Source organism: Phaenicophaeus curvirostris, chromosome 1 (assembly GCF_032191515.1).
Source record: "Phaenicophaeus curvirostris isolate KB17595 chromosome 1, BPBGC_Pcur_1.0, whole genome shotgun sequence".
In the NCBI taxonomy this organism is placed as follows: domain Eukaryota; kingdom Metazoa; phylum Chordata; class Aves; order Cuculiformes; family Cuculidae; genus Phaenicophaeus; species Phaenicophaeus curvirostris.
The window spans coordinates 191997590-192019414 of NC_091392.1; the positions used below are offsets into that span (position 1 = coordinate 191997590).

The 21825-nt window shown below is 40.0% G+C and overlaps 1 protein-coding gene across 1 annotated transcript in view; it reads right to left on the reverse strand.

Moving 5' to 3' along the window:
* Positions 1-3077: 3077 nt before the first annotated feature.
* The window catches only part of ACER3 (alkaline ceramidase 3), a 60517-nt gene continuing 41769 nt past the window's right edge, over positions 3078-21825 (reverse strand). The window contains exons 7-11 of the mRNA XM_069883258.1: positions 14153-14211; positions 10866-10967; positions 8849-8953; positions 7125-7170; positions 3078-6900 (exon numbers count right to left, since the gene is read on the reverse strand). Coding sequence (XP_069739359.1) covers positions 6847-6900; positions 7125-7170; positions 8849-8953; positions 10866-10967; positions 14153-14211 — 366 coding nt within the window. The 3' untranslated portion in view covers positions 3078-6846. The remainder of the gene's footprint in view (positions 6901-7124; positions 7171-8848; positions 8954-10865; positions 10968-14152; positions 14212-21825) is intronic.

Genomic DNA, 21825 nt, shown 5'->3' on the forward strand with positions numbered 1-21825 from the left:
CAACTGCTCCAGAGAGGCACGTGTGAGCACGCTGGCTGCAAACCAAATTGATAGCAAACTGTCAAATTCAGGGGGAACTGGCAGAGACATCTTCAAAAGAAGTCTATATTGATCAGTCCTCCATCTTCAGGTAATACCAAGAGCAAGAAAACACAGCTAGGTTTTGCTTTTCAGATAACTTGTATAAAAAATATCCCTTCTGTAACAGCTCTGCTTTGACATGGCTTAAAGGTTTGTTGCTGGTTTTCATCTTGTAACTAGCACTTGTTTCGATTCCAGCCAAGGTAGGATGTTAAAAACAAGACATTTACAGAAAAAAACAAACAAATAGAAGGGGGAAAAAAGAGAAGAAAGAGAAAGAAGAAAGCCCAAACCCTTGAACTCCAAACAAACAAAATCCTGTTAAGCAATGACTCACAAGCGCCTGGACAGGTCAGCCTGGGTGCAGAGTGGTTTTTGCTGTCCTGTTCATCGCTTCTCTTACCTGAGGAAGTTGGATGTATCCCTAGGCTTCTATAATACTGCAATATTCTAACAAATATAGCGTGAGTCAACACATCAGCTATAAGGAAAAAGCCGTGCTAAGGTTAGGCATCCACATAAATCACTGCAGCTCTGATGCTCGGCCAGCCTATAAATATTAGGACTTTGACATCAGTTTACATCAGCAGAATAACTCAATTAATTCAATTTCTGTGGGATCATGCAAGCTGCTGTTCATTAGCATTCACCTACCTGATCTCAGTGATGAGAAACCACTGAGTCAGAGCCCTTGATGTCTCAAGGTGTCACTGGGCGCTGTGCTGTGTGTGCACAGCCCACAGGAACTGCACACACCAAGCTCCGGGTGCTCCCTGCACTGGCTCTCTGTGCGTGTCAGTGCCATTAGTTATTGCTAATTTCATTAAGCTGAAGTGTGCCTCTTGCATGCAAATTACAAAGTCAGTCTCGGTGAAGGAGATAAATTAGGTTGGACATCTTTCAGTGGCTATTTGGATTGCTGTAGCAGCTGGAAAGTGTCATGCATTGAGACCCTTGGGTGTGACCTTGTCTGGTCAAGGTGAGGTAGCCAGCTTGGGGGTATCTCACCTCGCTAAGGAATTCAGGAAATAGGATGCAGTTTCTGCTCGTAGCTTGGGATGTTTTCCCCATCACAGAGGGTGCTCCACACAACATTAGTTCCATGTCAGCAATGAGAGTCCCTTACATGTACAAGGTGAATAAGTACACATCCCAGCTCGATTCCTTCTCAGGGTGCAGGGGGCCTCCTTGAGCTCCAGGTCTTACCACGTTATCCCCTCTCAGGCTCTTTGGCATCTGAGGCTAAATGCTGACATTTGTTCTTGTCCTTCCTCTGTTGAGCCTCCCTCCCATGCCAGCACAACCATGGTGGAGTTGTCTGTCTGTCTGTCTTGTCCTCATGGAGACCCATCAGAGGAGGCCTGTGGAACCCCAATCTGGTGTTGGACCTACCTTTTCAGGAAATCCAAGTTTGCCCCGTCTTAGCTGTTGGAGAAGGGGCTGTTTGGGGAGGCAGAGACAGGGAAGATGACCCTGAAGATGTTCTTTGAGGACACAGAGCTTTCCTGGGTAGCACCAAATCACCAATCTCGCCTCTGGCCACTTCAAGTCTTGTTTTCTATAAGGCCAGGAGATAATGTAAGCGAGCTCAACAGAAGCATGTTGAATGCTTGGTCCCTCTGGGTAAGAGCCAATCCAAGATCACTTGGGATGCCTGAGTACATTTGCAGGAAAAAGGAGTCACTCACTGACCCACAGAGAAGACAGATCCATCAGCTCCATTAGTGACTCCATTATCTCCACCATCCCTGTGCGCATGGCACCAAAAGTCCAGGCTGGATCACCAGCAACTCTGCCAAACTGGCAACAAGTATCTCCATTGTGGGTACAGCAGGCAGCACAGCCAGGTCTCTGTTAAAGCCACTGGAATTAAAGTGTTGCAAATACAGAGTTTTAGGCTTTAGCCTTTCAACAGGCTGAATAAAGCATGGGAGGTGGAGGGAGCAGGAGAGGGAATGGGAAATTCATAGAACTGCAAATAAATTTGCAGTCTTGAAAGAGAATTGCCAAGCTCAAAATGGAATTTTCTGTTTGGGAGGAGGTCTTTGACAGAACCACAGTGTTTTTATCCCCAGGGAAATTTCCAAGCATTACTCAATTCTAGGCTAGCCACAAGCTCAAAATGCAAAGCTGGATTTCACCCAGCCAGCATCCAGGCAACATTTGGATGTGCCTGAGTGCCACCTCTGAGCAAGCACCAAGAGGAGTTTGCACTTGTTCCTCCAGACGTTTACACCACTGACTACGAGGCCCCCAGATATTTAGTTCAAGGCTGTCCTTGCAGACATAGCTTCAACAGACATGAGCAGGAAAAAATGAGGTCTCTGAGTAGGATCTGGGAGAAGTGCCAAAAGCAAGGGAAACACCCCATAGTCACTAGGCTGATGCTGGCTGCTGGGCTGTGATGGGTAAGTGCCTACTGGTCTGTGATTTCTGCCTGGAGAGGTTCTGCCCTGCAGAGATTATCCTCCTCTCTCACTGAAAGGAAAGGATGAGGGCAAAGGATGCGCAAACTGCATGCTCCAAGCTGACAGCATGTTCAGCTGACTCTTGCCTTTTCCTCTCCCACCCACGTCAGGCACCTGAATTCCCTTCCAGCTGGTGTGCACTGGGGAAGGCGTTTGAAGGAGTGAAGATCCTGCACTATTTGCAACCAGTGTTATCCCTCCGAGCAAAGTGCAGTGCGCAGAGGGCCCCACAACAAGGCAGTAAAGATCAGGGAACACCACAGCCATGGTCTGGAGTTCAAAATGAATGCAATTAACACCTCAGTTTTAAAATGTTTTTGTGTTTGCTGGATGGCTGCAGGCAAGAAGCCAAGAAGAGCAAGCTTTGTGCTGCTACCATGGGCTGTCGTAACTGCAGGCAGGCAACTTCCCCATAAATACAGGTTGTACAGATCCTGCTGTTCTACATAACCACCCGCCTACTGAATAGCATCAAGACAACCTGCCCAGCCCTGTGCAACACAAAAGCCAAGAAACACCTGGGAAAAGTTATATTTAAAACAAAATTCTTTAATAATTTGAACTATAAAGACACAAATTAGTGCTTGACTGCAGCATAACAAATGAACAAAATGTTTCAAAGCTACTGTGCTTTGCAAAACAAGATATGCTGATACATATAAGCATAATGTTAGTTACCAGCTGGTTTGGTATAAAGAATCAGTTCAGTATATCAAAGCTGTCAACAACGCTCAATGCAGCTGTGTTTTACAGGTCAACTGCTATTCATCTGTCACAGTGTAGTTATCTGCAACAATATACTGAATTTCAGAAAAAGAAAAATTATATTAGAATTAATAGTGTCAATGTTAGCAAGTTTGGTCACATAACACATAGGGTATTTCACGTCCATTACAAGAGGACAGATGCTATTTTTTAAGACAGTAAACATCATCAGTGCATTAAGCTGAGTTCAGGAATCAACATCAAATAGTCAACATCAGTGTGGAAGATCAAGAGAAAAAGTAGTTCCTTTTCAGTCTAAGGATTAACTACTGTTTATGTTGCTTTAAACTCTCCCTTCCAAAATCCAGGGAACAACAGTATAAACAATGAAAATTCTTCTGCAGCAACTTACCAAGGCTTTAATTTAGAAAATGGTTTGGTACAGTATTTCCTATGAGCAGTGTGAAAGCTCATCTCTATTAAACATCAGCTTTGGAGAAACATATATATTTTCCAGGGCTCTAGATTTCCTGGTTCTTCACAGATGTTTTATAATAAAGAGTTCATCACTATTAAGTCTGTCCAATATATCTGGTAGGAGTCACATTAAAAGACACATACTATTTCCAGAACTCCCTTTAAAGCAGCTGCTGTCTGAATCCTACTCAAAAAATAGGATCAAAGACGATCCACCTTATAAAATGTAGTGCAAGAAAAGTTTGGGATATGCTGCTCTAAGTTTTTAGAAAAAAAAATCAGCATGTCATAAGAGCGATATAAATAAAAAGCAATTTAACAGACATTTAACACATTAGAGGAGTAAGGATGTGTATCTTTCCAGGCACTAGAAAAGGCAGTCTGAATTTCAGTGGCACAGTTAAAACTGGCTTGCCATTTTCAATATCACTCATAAAATCAGTAAGGCAGTGAAACCAAAGCACCCATAATTTTAGATTATTTATGCTCAGGACACACATGTAAATTACATTCTTCAGGGTCTAACATAACCTGAAAGAAAGGCTGCTGGAGGGATGGTAGAGATGTGCATGGTTTTGGCCATTTAGAATGAAGGAAGAAGCCTATACATAATTATTTTTTTTAAAGATAAAAACCATCAGTGACAAATGATAGGTGAATGAGAAGCTAACAGCAGCATAAAATTAAAATGAGCTTTTCCAAGATTTTTTTTTTAAATTTGGACAATTTAATTCTATATGATCTGAAAAGAAACATAGACTTCCTAACTATAAATGCGTGGGAGCATCAACATATTTCTTTAAAATTTACCATTGTAGAGATGCCTTATCAACAAGGAAGTGGTTTTCATTACACTCTGATTCCTGAAATTACAGGGAAACCAAACAGAGACCTTGGATCCTCCATTAACAAAACTAAGGCCACTGAAATAAACATTCTGTTTGTTTTCTTAAAAATAATACAATACCTAGATGTCAGAGGTTGACATCTGCTCCTATTATGGGACTCTGTCCCTAACTTATGAAAATATGTAAACATACAAATAAGAAAATTGGATACAGTGTACAGAAGCATGCTTGAAAGAGCCTGGAGGTAAACAGGCAGGCACTTACTTTTAAGCTACATTTTAAAAACAGTTCTCAAATCTCTTTACAAAAAATATGCTTTCTGGATAATTAAAGACACTTGATCCAAGACAGCATTTTCCTACCTCTATGCTAGTTATTCCAACATCTTTCAGCCTGAAGTTGACTCCAATTTCCCAACACAGAAGCTGGCCTTCTCTAGGAAACTGGAGCTTACTGACAACACATTTTTTAAAAAGTCTTGTTTAAGAATCTCTATAGTCATCTGCTGATAACAGCTTGAAATGCACTGCCATCAGCAAGTGCTTTCATCTCACTAAGGGTTAAGTATCTCTTTCTAGCCCTGAGTTTGGGTCTATTTGATCTCAAGAGCCCAAGATCAGTCACACAACGAGAGCTACAGCTTTATTTAGAGATCCACATCAATAAGAGTGCTACTGGTGGACATGGAGAATACAGCTAAGCTGCAAACAAGAGAAAAAGAAACAATATATTAAAGGGGGGAGACCATTTTAGTCAGTATTGATTGTACAATGTGGATTTCAGTCCAACGTTTTCAGCAATCAGAGCAAGGAAGCTTATGCTAGCCAAGACTTTGTGATCTTGGAGGCAGCTTTATAGCTACATTACCGTGCCTTGCTGCTATGAGTATTTTCTAAATCAATACAGAATGGGATTTCCAATCAGTGAACATTTTCCTTTTTTCCTTCATGGCAAGAAAGATAAATCCCTCAAAGCATCAAAAGTAGACAAAAATTGCATAGCATGGCAGCTAGGAGGTCCAGAGAAACTCCGTTAGTTGCCCCAAGGTCTTAAGAGTCGAAACCGCAGCCTCCAGTACGAGGTATATTACATTTTGAAAAACTGTTAGTTAAATATTTTCTTTACGCTTACTTATTAACTTTGATCCGCTTGAGAGACAAAAATTGCAGAAACCAGAGGGTTTGTTTGCCCCATCAATTCCCAAAATTTGGTTTTCAAAAGGTAGTCAATGTTCCACAGAGTAACTGCGTGATGGACAGATTAAGAACAAGCAGTCAAAGTGGTTTTGCTTTTTTGGGGTATAAAACATTAATCTTATTCTATATTCTTTCTTCAATGTTTCTGAATAAGAAGATGCTTCTGAAAGTCAGACCAATATTTAAGACTTGTAAAATAAGAGAAAGATGAATTCAAAGCTGAACTAGCACACATATAAGATGTTTGTCTATCTGCAGTATGAGTGGAACATCAGGAGTAAAAAGTAGGGATAGAAAAAGAAGGTACGTGAATAATAATTATAAAATACAAAAAAAAGTGTTAAGTGTTTCTTGTGTTTATATAGTCATCCTGCAGTCTCCTGATGGATCACTGGTCAAATAAATTACAAATTCAGTTTCTATGCATGGACAAGAACCCATAAAATACTTCACCATCTTAAGTGTCTTCTGTTGGTCACATCCTGGAACATCCTCCATGATGTACCTCAGTTGGAATACAGAGAAAATGGAAGCTTGATACAAAATGAACTAAATGGCACAGGTATCCCAACCATTTTGCTTAGAATATAAATTCCTAAAGAGGCTGTGGAAAAGCAAGATTAAAGTAGTTTAGGTTAAGCATTCAGTTCACTATAGGCCACAAAAATGCTTAGCTTGGCCATCAATGGCCTGGTTTTATCATTCAGTCACTAATATTAGTTTAAACCACAGAAAAAACAACTGAATGAAAAATGTATGCAATCCACTTCAAAAATGTTAGTTTTTTGTGACCAGCACGAAATATTAGCTCAGTATCATCAGCTATACAATATATACATAAAAATATTGTGTCTTGGTCTTTGTTGTAACAACTTAGAATAAAGCTGTACTACTTCCCTAGTGTGTCAACTCTTCGCTCTGTTCTGGCTGGCTGGCCTGGTAACACAGAGAAGTCCTTTTGTAACAATGGTACTTGAATTGATTCATAATTTTGACACTTCAGCCACAGTAACTGTTGCATCGCTTTATTCAGCCAGGCTAGGTGATCGCATGCGACTGCCTAGGTCTCAGTCAAAGCTTCTTGGGCGGCTCCACAAGAAGAACAGGCCATATTCCAAAAAGAAACTGTTAAAAGAAAAGTAGGAAGAGGGAAAATATTTCCTGAAATATTATGTCCCTTGGAACAGAAACTAAACGCTGCATCTTATCAACTGCATTTCTCAGGCTATAAGTAGAAATCAAAGACAGTACCCTAACAGGCATAATCAGTGAGCCCCAATGCAAGTACAAAGCACAAGATCTCTGAATACTGCAGTGCATTAATGGACACAAAATAATTGCTTGCTTACCTTCACCTTTGGCCTGTGTTTCAGGAAAAGTGTCCTTGTGTATAAACTGAGGAAAGGGAGAAGAGCATGCTTAAAATTTCATGCATAAGACAGCATATAAAATAATAATGATGCACTAATCCCAGTTTTATTTTCCATCTAGAGAATAATTGCTTCAGTCATTCAGAACTAACCATTCTGCCTAGGTTTATGTAAAATAGGAGATGTTAGCCTATGGTATATCCCTCTGTGTTAGACTATGATCAATAAACTAATCTACCCTATCACCTATGTGAGGAAAAAGAGAAACTTCAAGAAGTAAATTCTGTCTCCACTATGGAAAACGCTAGAGAGAGACTGAAGCCTGTCATTTTGGATGGATGAAATTAGTGTACCACAAAATATAACAGATGTTAAGGAGGGACAGGAAAGCATAAAATCTTGAGACCATATTTAATTTTTGTTCACATACATCCTCCCCCCTTCAGCAGATCTTTTCTGACCTCACTGTTTTAAGTGGACGTAGGTGACGCCACTGTATGGCCGAGAAAAAACAAGGGAAAAGCCAGGAAAGCACGTAGCTCATTGGGGTAGACAGACAAATCAGGCATCTGTTTATTCTCCAAGGGCTAGCGGATGCAAACCTAAATTATTTTCTCTATGGAGCACGCTGGATAAGACTTGCCTATCCTATCCAAACTGTCTGCATCAGCTTGCTTCCTCTAAGGAATTTTCTTCAAAATATTACCTCAAGCTGTTTAGGGCAGAAGACAACCTGTCAGTCAAATGGAACAGCTGTTTTCTACATACCATGACATATTTTACATGCACACATATATACAGGTACATATAGATACGCATCCATATATACAGGTATATATGTGCATATATACATGAATGTACACATAAAAGTTATCAGAATAGCTACTGGAAATGTACTTATTTTCCTTTTACCTAGCTATTTTAACATCTGACAAAAAAGCAGAATACTATGTTAGATGTAGAAAAACTGACATGTAATCAAGTTTTCTCAACTACATAGAATATATCTCTTAAATAAGCATTCTGTTATTGTTAAGTGGTAAAATATTATTTCATTACATAATGAACAAACTACAGAAATTCTTCAGGTTACAAATTAAATTCTATTTCTGTTCCTGTTTCCACTAGATGGTAGCATAGAGCAAAAACAGAGACAAAAATCTGCTTGCTGCAGACTTGCTAACTTAGGCTCTTGTTTAAGTCTCCTCCTAAAATTAATATCCTGCACTTATGGGAACAGCTGTGCTCCAGCCACTTCAGCCATCACTATTCTGCTCTACAGCATGATGCCTTCTATTTTTCAGGAGTGCTTATCAAAAAGATCAGAAAGATCAGTTATGCTTCTATAATTAAACATGTTTACTTCAGGACTACTGCTCGAGAAAGGTATTAATGGCTTATACTTTGAAATTAATAAACTATCAAATAGTTTTGCAGTTTAACTGCTATGGGATACCTTTTTCTGAACTGCATTTTACTGAAGTACCATGACTATTTAAAGATGAATGATTACATTTTGAAGAATATAAACTACTTCTAGAGTTATTTTAGCCAGTTGCAAAGAGGAAAGAAAAGCTCCTACCAGTTTAGTAAGAAGTTATTTTCCTGCTCTTATGGCTGATACAACACTCTGAAGTAAATCTGAACTTGGGAAAACTCCTAAGACTGCTTTATGAACAATCACTTTAGAAAACCTTTCTTACCTTAGCAGAATATGAAGGTAAGAGCCCAGGCCTGTGAGAATATGCCACCATGCGTGAAACTGTGTCACAGCTCCCACAACAGGAGGCATCTTCTCTCGTAGTGCTCTGTAAGAAAGAAACACCATATAATACATTTGTTCAAGCTAAGAAACATCAAGTCACAGTGCTCAGTTGTCACATCACACAAATATTTCTTTATCTCAGGCATGTGCTTTACAAGTGAGGCTTCATGTAGTCAGGTTTTCAGCAGGTGAGGAACAGCAGTTACACCTTAACCTGCCAGTACAGAAAGATATTAGCAAACTAGCTTTCTTGCACATTTAAAGAAAGCACATGCTTGATGCAGTGAGTCACCAGTTTACTTCTGGACTCAAATTTCAGGAGTATATTTACATCATCCCACAGTCCCAAGTGAGTTCCACCATTCTCATCCCCCAAACTCTGAAAACTTCTGCCCACAGGATGAAACACTGAGTTTACGGTCTGAGAGAGGAAATGGGATTCTCTAGACATCACCACTTCACACTTGGCAATCACACCACCTATTCTCCAGCTCCATGGAAGCTCAGATTGCCTTTCTCTGTTGTATTCTAAAACATGACAAAATGGGTGTTTAGTGAGGAAGCAATGTAGGTAAAGGGTCTGAAGTACTCCACCAACATGCTTTGTATTTTAAGGTATAGGGTGTGAGCTAATTTTGAAACAGCTAAGGGATGGAGATAGAAAAAGAAAGGGAAGGAACCACATTGCCCTGATTCCTCCTGCTCACTAGGCTCCTGCAGATAATGTCTGTTTTGGTTGAAGGTGAAGAAAATGTTTGCATCTGCCCATCTTTTTTGACTTTTATTTCAAATTCAGTCTAAACAAAAAAAGGGAAAACAATGATGGCAGGTGTTAAAGAAAACAACCCCGCAGCTTCTGTAATACTTACTTATTGCTTGACGTAATACTGTTCAGTTCCCCATAATAAATGCTAATCCCTGAGCAACTGCTTAGTTTCCAGAGCTGCTCAGTCACAAACATGAAGACAGAGCCTCAATTCAGTCAGCCAAGGAATGACATAGCAGAACACACAGACAGTCACCCTGGCACAACCTCTGAGCCTTTGGATGGTAAGGAATCTCAGAGGTCAAATTCAAAAGTGCATGAATTCAACCAGTGCTACAGATTTTTTCTTTTTCTTTTTTTAAATAAGCTCCAGATTTAATGAAATATGGAAAAACAAAACCTAAATTAAAATACAATTTTAAGCGCTAAAACCAAAATGAGCAGGTTTGCGGATGATTCACAAGTTAAATCTTCACAGAATAAAACACTACAAAGAACTGGAATATATTTTCTCCCCAAAGGCTCAAGTTATAATATCACCTGGAGAAATTTAAGGCTTTGCAGACACCTGATTAAAGTTAGTAAACAAGCATATTTATTTTTTTTTCTGCATTATAACAACAAGACTTCTGTAGGTGGGCTCCTACAAGCTTTGTTAGGAAGCCTTTTTTACCCTATTCAGCAATACATTAAACAGAGGAAGTCACAAAGTCTTTCCCTGGCCTCCTCTACAAGTGCTAAGCCAAAAGACTTCAGGCTAATTAATAACAACAGCCAAGCATGGTGTATTGGCTCGCAGAGTTACTGTTGTTCCTGAAAGGCTCCAGTAGCTCTTGCTTATTGGTGATAGAGGTATTGCAATAGATATTTCCTTAACCTGCAGAACTACTGCTTTTGATACTTTCCAGGGAAGTGGCAAGAGCAGAAACCAAAATCTAGCAGGATAAAAAACTCATTCAAATGAAATTGAGTGTGAATAGCAGGCTTTAGTAAGACGCAGATCCTCAAAATTACATGAGTGACATTACTTTCTCTCAGTTTACACTGAAGTTAATGAGAAATATGAATTATTTTTAAAAATAAATCTACTCATGTATTAGAAAAAGCATGAAAAAAAATGTTGAGTGTTGAATTTAGTCACGTGCAAAAAGACTATTAAGAGTTATTTGGACAAACTGAAAGAACTCACCTCAATTTATCACAGAAAATGTTGTCCACATTCCAGAGGAAAAATCCCATTAAAAATACAGTTAAAGATGTATAGCCTAGACCTCTAAGCCATGGGTATACCCTAGAGAGACAGACAGGGAGAAATAACGCAAAGTTTAGTTCAAGAATCTTTAAAGGCATCTTTTATCTAAATGCATTAATAATATTACATACAAATAAACTGCATTATTATTTTTTTTCCAAAAGGAAAAACTTAAAACTTCAAACCTCAAATATTTAAGTATTGTATTTTACCTCCCGCCTTCTGTATCAAGCTCACATTCTCCAAGACTGGTCTTTAAAAGCTTTTACTTCTGTGTTTCTAATTATCTCCCTAAATACCACTCTCTCCTAATGCAACAAGTGGGAAAACTAACGTTAGCTAAAAGGCACTAATTCTTCAGTCCCACGTATAACCTTTCAGTTAAAAACCAGCCATCTTGCAAATAAAGACTCTCCAAAAAGAAGAGAGACTTTTGCAACACATGATATTCCAGTACTAGGGGACTTGTTTAACTAAGGTCTTTCAAAATGACTGTAGTCTTTTGTGAACACAGACCACCATGACCAATAACTAACCAAATGAATGCTTTTAGAAAACCATAATTTCCTGTTGTATTTTATTGTTGAGTGCTACTGGAGATGGAGAAAAATCCTCTTTAAGATGTGGGAAACACACTGAAGAATCAAATGCAGGAAAGTGTACCATTAATAAATATACCCTCACTACCTGTCAGATTGGATCATGGAATTGTAAACTTCCTACATGGAAGCTGGTAGCATTTGCTCTTTTCCCACTAATAAAACAAGTCCAAAAGCAAACCCAATTGCAACCCTAAAAGGCTGCCATGAAATACTATTCAAGTTATTTTTAAGCATTATGAATGCAGAGTTTAGATTCTGGGTTAAAAGGCATTCCTGAGCTGCTCTTCTGTACTTTTTTGTCTACTGATGTAAACAATGCATGTTTCAGAGCTGTGAGTGCTGGCAACCAAAATGTTCAAAACCCGACAGGTTCTTCCACAGGGAAAACTAACCAGGTACAAGTTGTACAGGTTCACAAGTGTACTGCCAATATAAACTAGCAAAATTATTATTTTTTTTAGCCTAATAAATGCATGGAACACCATGCAGTACATGGCAGAAACTACACTGTAATATTCCCCACTCAGTGCTGTAGAGATACAAACAAGCCCAGGACATGAAAGAGCACTAAATGCTACGTTATACATGCTGGTAATTAGGTAATTATATCTAAAATTGTTCAGGGAATAAATGGTGGTGTTTTGTGAAGCCTCTCCTATTAAAAAGGCTGGCATCACTTATTAATGGGGAACACGCTTTGTGAACAGAGTACAACATTTGCCAAATTCTAATCTTGAGAAGGAAGCAGACCCAAAAAAGTATTGACAAGTGTGTGAGAAACAGGCAGGAACAGCAACAAAGATGAGGATAGGAGGAGGTAGCAGCCTGGAAGGAATAATATGCTGTTCTTTGAGATTTTTACTGTAAGCCTGGAGTGACCTCAAGTCCCACACTAAGAAGTATGAAAGAGTAAAGACAAGAATATGTTTTAGCAATGCAAAGGAAATAAAGCCAGAAGGGATGACTTTCACAGAAAAGAATGGGTACTTTCAGATTGGCACAGCTTCTCTAGTAGAACTGATTTTAAATTAGTAGTAGTTCAGTTAAAATAGCAGTTTAAATAGTAAAAATAGTAGTTTAAACCTGCTTCTCTCCCCATACCAACTTTCTAACGAGTTTGCATAATATAACCAAAGAGGGAAGCAAGTCCTTGCAGGGACATGTTGCAGTGAAGTGATCTAGCTAATTAAGAAATACACTCCAAATCTTTAAAATGAAAGTGAAAAAGTAGATGGAACTTCAGAGACAGGTTTCACTGGAGGAAAACAATGAACAATGCCCTGAAAGGGAGGATGGGGGTGTTACAGGTAGTGACAGAAGACAATGACATGCATCAGCAGTAATGATAATGCATAAGTGTGTGGAATTTGCAGAACTGGAAAGACAGCAGGCCTAAGGGTTTATCTACACAAACAGAAGGAAGTTAATCTATGTGACTAGAACTGTGCTAAATCCTTGTATAAGAACAAAATTAAAATTACCTGAACCTGTCTCAACTTAGTTTTCCTTGGAAGTGAATTAACTTAATATCCCTTAAGGTCCCTAGGTTAGAAATAAAATTTCCATGTTCATGGGCTTGAACAGTGCCTCTACTCACAATTGTTTCTAAAGCTGAAAGCAACATGCTATCAGTTTTAAGTTCTTCTTGCTTAACATAAGTATGTGACCATTTACACTTGGTCTGCGAGACTTTCTTGGGGAAGTCAAACCACATTAACTGAAATTGCAATTGGAAGGTGATCCAATGTATCTACTTCAAATTCACATCTTTTCTTATACTCTTCCTTGTGTTCTTGTGCAGATACATGTATAACTTAAAACAAAGTTTAACAAAAACCACATTTAGAATGAAGACCATAAAGAGAAATCAGTAATTTTCAGGGGCAATCCTGAAACACACAAGAACACCAACTATTCATAGGGCAGAGACAGCAAGGGGCAACCAACTGAGTCCTTGAGAACTGAAGCTATGTTTTTACTCCAATACTAACTCAATTCCATTTTCTTCACTTTTACCCACCAAGCCTGTGCTCCAACAATTCTAATGCTTCTCAATGTCTCCTAACATTCCTAATTGTTTGTTATAAATAGTCTTTATTTCAATTTCCATAATGTATATGTAAATTTGCCCTGTAAAAGCTGTAGAGCAAAACTAAAATTTAACCTTCTGTTTTATCTTTTACATTTGAATTTCAGATACTTGATTAGGGAAGAGGTAAGGAAAATATTAATGGATGGTTCAGCTCTATGGTCTTCCTCTTGCCTCTCCAAGTATCATCACGACAGTTTAGACACTGGCAATGTATTTCACAGGTTACCCAGCAATCTTAAGACAGACTTCATTCTCCTTGACGTCCCAAGACTAATAGCTGAAGCCACTAGGAGAACACTGGTGGTGAACACTGATTATAAGTGCAGAGAACTGGATTTTGTTTAATGCTACCCCAGCTTCAAAAAGTTGCAAGGAGCCATTCCCTTCCAACCAAGCAGAGCACATGAGGAGGCATTATGTACCTAGTTACAAGAAATGCTGCCATTGCCAATTTCTCATGTTAAGCCCACCAAAAAAAAGATACAAATGCTTAGTTATATCCTATAATGCTGAACTAAATCGTTACTTACCATAATACTATATATACTGATCGTAGAACTATAATGGAAACTAGTGTTCCATACATGACCTGGAAGTAAAAACAGATAAAATTCAGCAGTTGTATTAAAGAGCCTTTGTAAAACACTTATAGGAGTAAAAATATTTGCAGCCTCTGTTTTTATTTCTTAGTCTAAGGAAAATAGTAACGCTTCTACCTTCCTCTCCAGAAAGCCTTCCATAAAAGATTCAAATAAAAGTATGATTACAAACCATATTCTTTATGCAATTACAGGAAAAGTCAGTTTTGTAAAGCCAGTTTCACTTTTCTGAATTAGAAAGCAAACACTAGATGGCAGTCAGGAAGCATCCTGAAATCAAACTGCTAACTACCTTCCTATCACCTCTTCTGTACTGGTGCATTTCAGGATTGCATAAGCATCCGCCAAGACCATTTCTGAAAGCTATAATTCACTGATATTTGATTAATATTTTTTCCTGAAAGCAAACACCTGAATAGACTATGCACTATTCCCACACTGAACACTGGTCTGGAAGAAACTTTCCAGGAAGCATTTAAAACCTACTATTACAGATTGCTGGAATTCAATCTAATTATACAGTGAGAAGGCTGAAAAGATCCATGAGCAAATGCTGGCCCACTGTAGCCTTGATGAATTTGAATGTAATCACCTGACATATAAAAAGTCAAAGTAATAAATTATTTTCTGCCGTGTGATCTTTAAATCACTTTCTCTATTTTTTTTTCATTCACATGCTTAGGATCCATATAACACCATCTCCAAGACAAACAGACTAAAGAATAGAAGAAATGTGGTCAGCCATGCCTGAAAAGTAATGCAGAAGCCACTGCAGCAGGGAGGATTTTCAGACACTGGTGACATTAAATTATTCCCCATGCTTTTAATTCTCAATACTGTTTTCCTCTTGCCAAAAGATACTTTGTTCTAAGCATTGTGTCTTGCTGTTTGTCTCTGTTTGGCCCACAAGCCCCTCACTACTTTTTTGCTTTCCCGTTCACTGACTTTCCTTCCTCATTTTGCTTTTAGTTAACTCCGAATGCTGCTCTGTTTTACAAGAAACAGGAGAACGACAAGCCTTTACTGCCTATTTTTAAAAGCCACTTAAACCTCACAGAGCTGTTTACAAATCAGTGTCTTTACCATGTTTTACCGACATCCTCATACCTTGCCTTCTTTTGACTACATTGTTTTCAAGGCAAGGACTACCTCTTACTCTGCTGTGACCGGGGCATTAAGCTATTGCTATCCTGCAAGCATATGACATAAAACAGACCGCTGTAATAATGCAAAGCAAAACCTACCTTTCAAAAGTCCATAAAAGCAAATTTCCAAACTCCTTTTAGTGTTAAGGATGAGGTTAGTAACACACACCATATTATTAGTCCATATATACAGACTAAGACAGACAACAGAGCCCTCGTGTTTGACAACAGGTAAAAGTAAGCTCCAATATTGACTATGCAGTCATTCAGCACAGCAGCCCTTTGATCTTGCACTGAATGCAAATAAACAACTTCAGTAACTGAATTACTACTACTGTGTGTTCTCCTCTGTAGAGTAAAACTATTTGAAAGACTAATTAGTTCTGGTTTCTACTTTCTACAAAGCTGTTGGGTAATTCCAGTCCCCTTGCTGGAGAACATAAATCGGGGGGAAAAAAACACCATCAAAAACTGCTAGACACAGCCTGCATATCAAATGCTTATCAGTCCCAAGTGAAAGGTATAAAGGGGACTGTTCAGGTGTGCTTGGTGCCATACATTGTCGCAAATCATGATCACTGATATTTTGCATAAAAAAACCCCACATATAACAAATACAGACCACATTCAAAAGTTAAATGCTATTTTACTTCATCAGTCTCATTTAAAACAGCCTGCTTCATTTCCCTAATCAAATCCAGCTATTTATTCTGAGAGAGGGATGGCATAGAGGAAGAAACTTGCAGAAAGGCTCCTCTGGAACCCAAATCACAGTCTAACGCCCTTTCCTTGCTGATCTCCTCTTTCCTATAGTTTCCATTACTAAAATGCTCTTCTGCATCAGAGATGCAGGAAAAATCTAAACTTAAAGAGAAAACTATTACTATCTATCTGTTCTTGTTAGGAGTATGACCACCTTCATGCTTTTATCCAATTAGCTCTTGAGTTCTTTGTATACAAGAAATTAAATACTGTTCAGTCTATGACTATAAAAACATGACTTATAGGCAGCCCAAAGCCCAGGTAAAACACAGGTTAAAAATTGCTATGTTTTTGGCAGTAGCTGCTAAAACTAGGAAAGAGCAAAAGCTAAGAAAAGCTTTTTTTGTTGAGCCTCTGGCTTGGTATCTCCTAGCGAGTTGCTAAATCGTTTGCAGAAGAGGACAGTCTTAATGGAGGGAGGAAGGAAAAAAATAAGAAGAACCTTGCAGTGACTGAAGAAAAATATGCCTACAGTTGACACTTCAATTTCTTACCTTTTCCGCTCCCTTACACAAGCAGGTTGTTAGCAGTAAAACACATTTGTGTTTAAAAGCCTGTGAAAGACTGGAACAACAAACTGTTATGCTCTGCATGCTCCAATCCTCCTCTTCACACTAAAGGCAAGCATCAAGGAGGTGTTGCTGTGATGCACAGAGACTGTAGCTGCACATCTTGCTACAGCTGTTTCTTACTAGAGGCCTATAAACTGAGCTACACAACTTAGTTGATACTTCAGGGAGCAGTGCTTACTTTCACTCCTTTACCATCCATGGATTTACTATTTCATCACACCAAAAATCTGTGAGGCATTCTCTGTCCACCCAAATAAGGATAAAGTACACAATTAACAAAAAAAATCTACCTTATTCAAGTTGACTCAAATTTTTCAATTCCTTTAGCTCCCTTTGTTATTCTTCTTTAACACATCACTTTGGTGACAGAGGAAAACCCAAGCAAATTTTTGTGCTATTTTGTCTCACAGTGCCTTTAAATTGTAAGCCAAAGAACACCCCTGCACTACAATTAAAATAGAGCAGCAGAATTGCATCATCTTTTGTTATCACTTCACAGTTCCCTCTTTGCTGTTTAAGATACTAATAAAGCTGGATGCATTTCAGCTTTGAAGCCCACATCTTTGCAAATGAGGGAACCCCCAAAGTCTAATTAATACACAACAGATTACCTGATAAGGTGGCCAAATTCACAAATAGGAAGTAAGCAGTTTGAGGCTCAGTGTTTATCAGCATTTTTGATGTGAAGGCAGTTAAGTAAATCATATAGATTCTTAAGTAAGTCCAAGGTACAGATAGTACACCACACTGGGGGGGAGCATAAAAAACTGGTTCATCTACTCTTCTAAAACAGAAATCAGCAATAGCCTGTTATTTCCACTTCTGTTTCCTCTGCTCCTGGCCTTCTGCCCAACCTTGGTTAATGAAGTCAATTTATCAGCCTTAAATAATAGTGTATTGGGAACCACAATGACAGATTCTGGGTTCTTGGCAACCACTGCTTATCTATTAATATACCAAACAGCTATCAAAAGATAGTTAGCCTAAGTACTTGGAAAATGTATTTGCAATTTACAACAAAGAAAATGGACCTCTATATGTTCGTGTGTTTCTGGAAAAGAAATCTTAGCAGAGCTAAAAAGGAACGACAATCATCAAGATGATGCCGAAACGCCGAGCAATGCAGCATAGGGACGGCTGTTCAGCACTACCTGCTGCCTTGACAGTTCCCAAATGAACTAATTCAGATTCACGTGTTTTCATAGAATCATAGAATAACCAGGTTGGAAGAGACCCACCGGATCATCGAGTCCAACCATTCCTATCAAACACTAAACCATGCCCCTTAGCACCTCGTCCACCCGTGCCTTAAACACCTCCAGGGAAGGTGAATCAACCACCTCCCTGGGCAGCCTGTTCCAGTGCCCAATGACCCTTTCTGTGAAGATTTTTTTCCTAATGTCCAGCCTAAATCTCCCCTGGTGGAGCTTGAGGCCATTCCCTCTTGTCCTGACCCCCGTCACTTGGGAGAAGAGGCCAGCACCCTCCCCTCCACAACCTCCTTTCAGGTAGTTATAGAGACCAATGAGGTCTCCCCTCAGCCTCCTCTTCTCCAGGCTAAACAACCCCAGTTCTCTCAGCCGCTCCTCATAAGGCCTGCTCTCCAGCCCCCTCACCAGCTTTGTTGCCCTTCTCTGGACTCGCTCCAGAGCCTCAACATCCTTCTTGTGGTGAGGGGCCCAGAACCGAACACAGGATTCGAGAAGCAGTCTCACCAGTGCCGAGTACAGAGGGAGAATAACCTCCCTGGACCTGCTGGTCATGCCGTTTCTGATACAAGCCAAGATGCCATTGGCCTTCTTGGCCACCTGGGCACACTGCTGGCTCATATTCAGTCGGCTGTCAACCAACATCCCCAGCTCCCTCTCCTCCAGGCAGCTTTCTAGACAGACTTCTCCTAGTCTGTAGCACTGCATAGGGTTGTTGTGCCCCAAGTGCAGGACCCGGCACTTGGCCTCGTTAAATCTCATGCCATTGGACTCAGCCCAGCAGTCCAGCCTGTTCAGATCCCTTTGCAGAGCCTCCCGACCCTCCAGCAGATCAACACTTCCTCCCAGCTTAGTGTCGTCCGCAAACTTGCTCAGGGTGCACTCAATGCCTTCATCCAGGTCACTGATAGACATTGAACAGGGCTGGACCCAGCACTGAGCCCTGGGGAACCCCACTTGTCACTGGCCTCCAGCTGGATTTCACACCATTTCCCACCACTCTCTGGGCCCGGCCATCCAACCAGTTTTCCACCCAGGAGAGTGTGCGCCTGTCCAGGCCAGAGGCTGACAGTTTCTCAAGCAGAACGCTGTGAGAAACTGTGTCAAAGGCTTTACTGAAGTCCAGGAAGACCACATCCACAGCCTTTCCCTCATCCAGCAGCCGAGTCACTTTGTCATAGAAGGTGATCAGGTTAGTTTAGCAAGACCTACCTTTTGTGAACCCATGTTGACTGGGCCTGATCACCCGGTTCTCTTGCATGTGCTTCATGATAGCACTCAAGATCACCTGCTCCATGACTTTCCCTGGCACTGAGGTCAGACTGACAGGCCTGTAGTTCCCTGGGTCCTCCCTGTGACCCTTCTTGTAGATGGGCACAACATCATCCAGCCTCCAGTCCAGTGGGACTTCCCCAGTCTTCCAGGACTGTTGGAAGATGATGGAAAGGGGTTTGGCCAGCACATCCGCCAGCTCCTTCAATACCCTTGGATGAATCCCATCCGGCCCCATAGACTTGTGGGTGCCTAGTCGGGCTAGCAAGGCTCTGACCACCTCCTCTTGGATCATGGGAGCCTCATTTTGCTCCTCTAGCTCCTGGGTTTGTACACAGACAGAGGTCCTGTTTGGATGTACAGACATGATGGCAAAGTGACACACAAGTCACTGCTGCTGCATGGCATAGAACAGCTCTCCAGAGCTTCTGGGACACTGTCTACCACAGTAAATTGAATTTCCCCTTCAAAAACTTGTACAGCTGGTCCTTTGGAGAGCTTGAATACTATTCCATGTTCCCTCAGCTATTGTGCAGATAGAAGTACTAGCCAGAATGAAAGCTGTACTCACTTTCCAGAAGATATTCCTAAACAAGCTGTGTAATAGAGTGAAATGTCACTCGAATTAGCTTTATATATGGTCTTCATCAGGACAATAACCAAGCAGAAAAAGTACTGTGGTGAAGACATGCCCTGAAAAAGTTAATTTTTTAACCCACTGCTTGTCAACCTGAACATGTAGAAAGTAAGAGCACATTCCACTAGAAGGCATGATATATTAAGCCACAAGCCTACAACAAACTGTTGTCTTAGCAGCAGGAGGGAATCTGGTGAGCTGTAGGACATGGAGTGGGCCCACACAGATGCCTCAAAATGGGGAGTCCTGTAAGCTTGAACAGGCTGTGCCCTAACAGAGCATATTCTTCACACAGTTTCAGGCTCCCATATTTATACCTACATACACATTTCATGGCGATTTCACCCCCTCCTTTGCATTTGTATATTTAAACATCTGGGGAAGACAATTTTATTAATTTTTTCATTGAGACAAATGAAATACCTTTTTCTCCCATGCTCTCTCTCTTCCTCTTAGCCAGTCACCTTAATTGGTATATCCAACATTTGTATTTTACTTCTAGCACTGTTGCAGAAAATTCACTGGTCATATAATTATGCTGTGATCAAAGAAAACATCCAGGCACTCCCTCTCTCCCTCCTTTGGTGATCTGTGTGCAGTTTAGAACAAGAATAGTTGGTATTTGCCCATCAGTGCGTGATCTTCCATTCTGAATCACTTCACTTGTCATCCTAGTCCTCAAAGTCTACCAGTTCTCTCTTCATCTACTCCTCCATACCCAGTGATGCCTCTGAATTTTTTATCGCCACAAGTATCATCAGTACATAACTCACTTGTTCCTGCTACTGGTCATTAAATAAAAACAGCCCCACTACTGATCCCCAGGAAGTCCAGACTGAGAACACCTTCCATCATCTCCTTCAGTGATTTTCCAGTTGTCACTCTCTTATCCTATTTGCAGTTCTCATACTGATCCATTTCTCCAGTCTCTACTCAGTTTCTCATGGGACACTATAACAACATTCTGGAATGCCTTTTCAAGACATTTTTTAAATCATATTTTCTAATGTAGAAGAAGCAGTTACCAAAAAACCCTATCAGTTTAGCCTGAACATTTAATCTCTTTTGCTATTTACCTTTTAATTATTTGTTTGCTCAAAATTTGCTTCAACCCCTTCCAGATGACTGCTAAAACAGAACAGGTTTTTAGATCTATTTCATTATTCATATAACTTGCCTGCTAGCTGAATGATGTTTTTGATCTCTACAAGTCTATAGCCAGCATACAGTATACAGCCAGTAAACAAATCAGAATGGAAAGCAGTGCTTTGCAGGTGACGCCTTTCTAGGTCAGATATCAGAAAGAAGGCTCCTTCTAAGACTTGAGTCTAAAAATTTAACTGCCATGGTAATTTCTTCTACTTCCAGGGCTCTCTTATATTTGTCTGTCTGTGGATCACTTCAGACCAGCAGCCTATCTTCCCCCACCCCTTTCCTTGACCAAGCACAACAATACATGTGGTAAACAGGGATAAGCAATAATCTGATTTAAAACTAATTCTGGGGAGAGCTTTAACCTCTTCAGTTCCTCTATCAAATTCACAAGCAGAGAGTAAACTTGTGTGCCAGATGGGAAAGCGGAGAGGTGTAGCTGTTTCATTTGACAATGATGCTGTCTTAAAAACAACAAGGAAATTGGGATGTAGGCTTGTTTAGCACCATGGAAAACAGGTAATAATAATGCTCTAGCCTAAGAGATTTTGACATAAACATGACAATACATGTTTGTAAATGCCACTGCTATCTTTCACTTAACTGATGAGGCTGCAAAATATATCAGATCAGTTGTCAGGCAGGGAAGTGTTTTCTCCCTTCTAATGATTTGTAGCCTCCAACAACTGACCAAAACGTGTATCTCATCCCTCCTACAGTTAAAGCACTAAGACCCTTAAAGATCTGCAATACGTGGATAAAAAAGGAAAAAAAAAAGAGTTGGTCTCTGTTGCCACTGTGCCAAGAATAACAAACTAAAATCCCCTTCATGCCCTGCTGGTAGTAAGCAATTTAT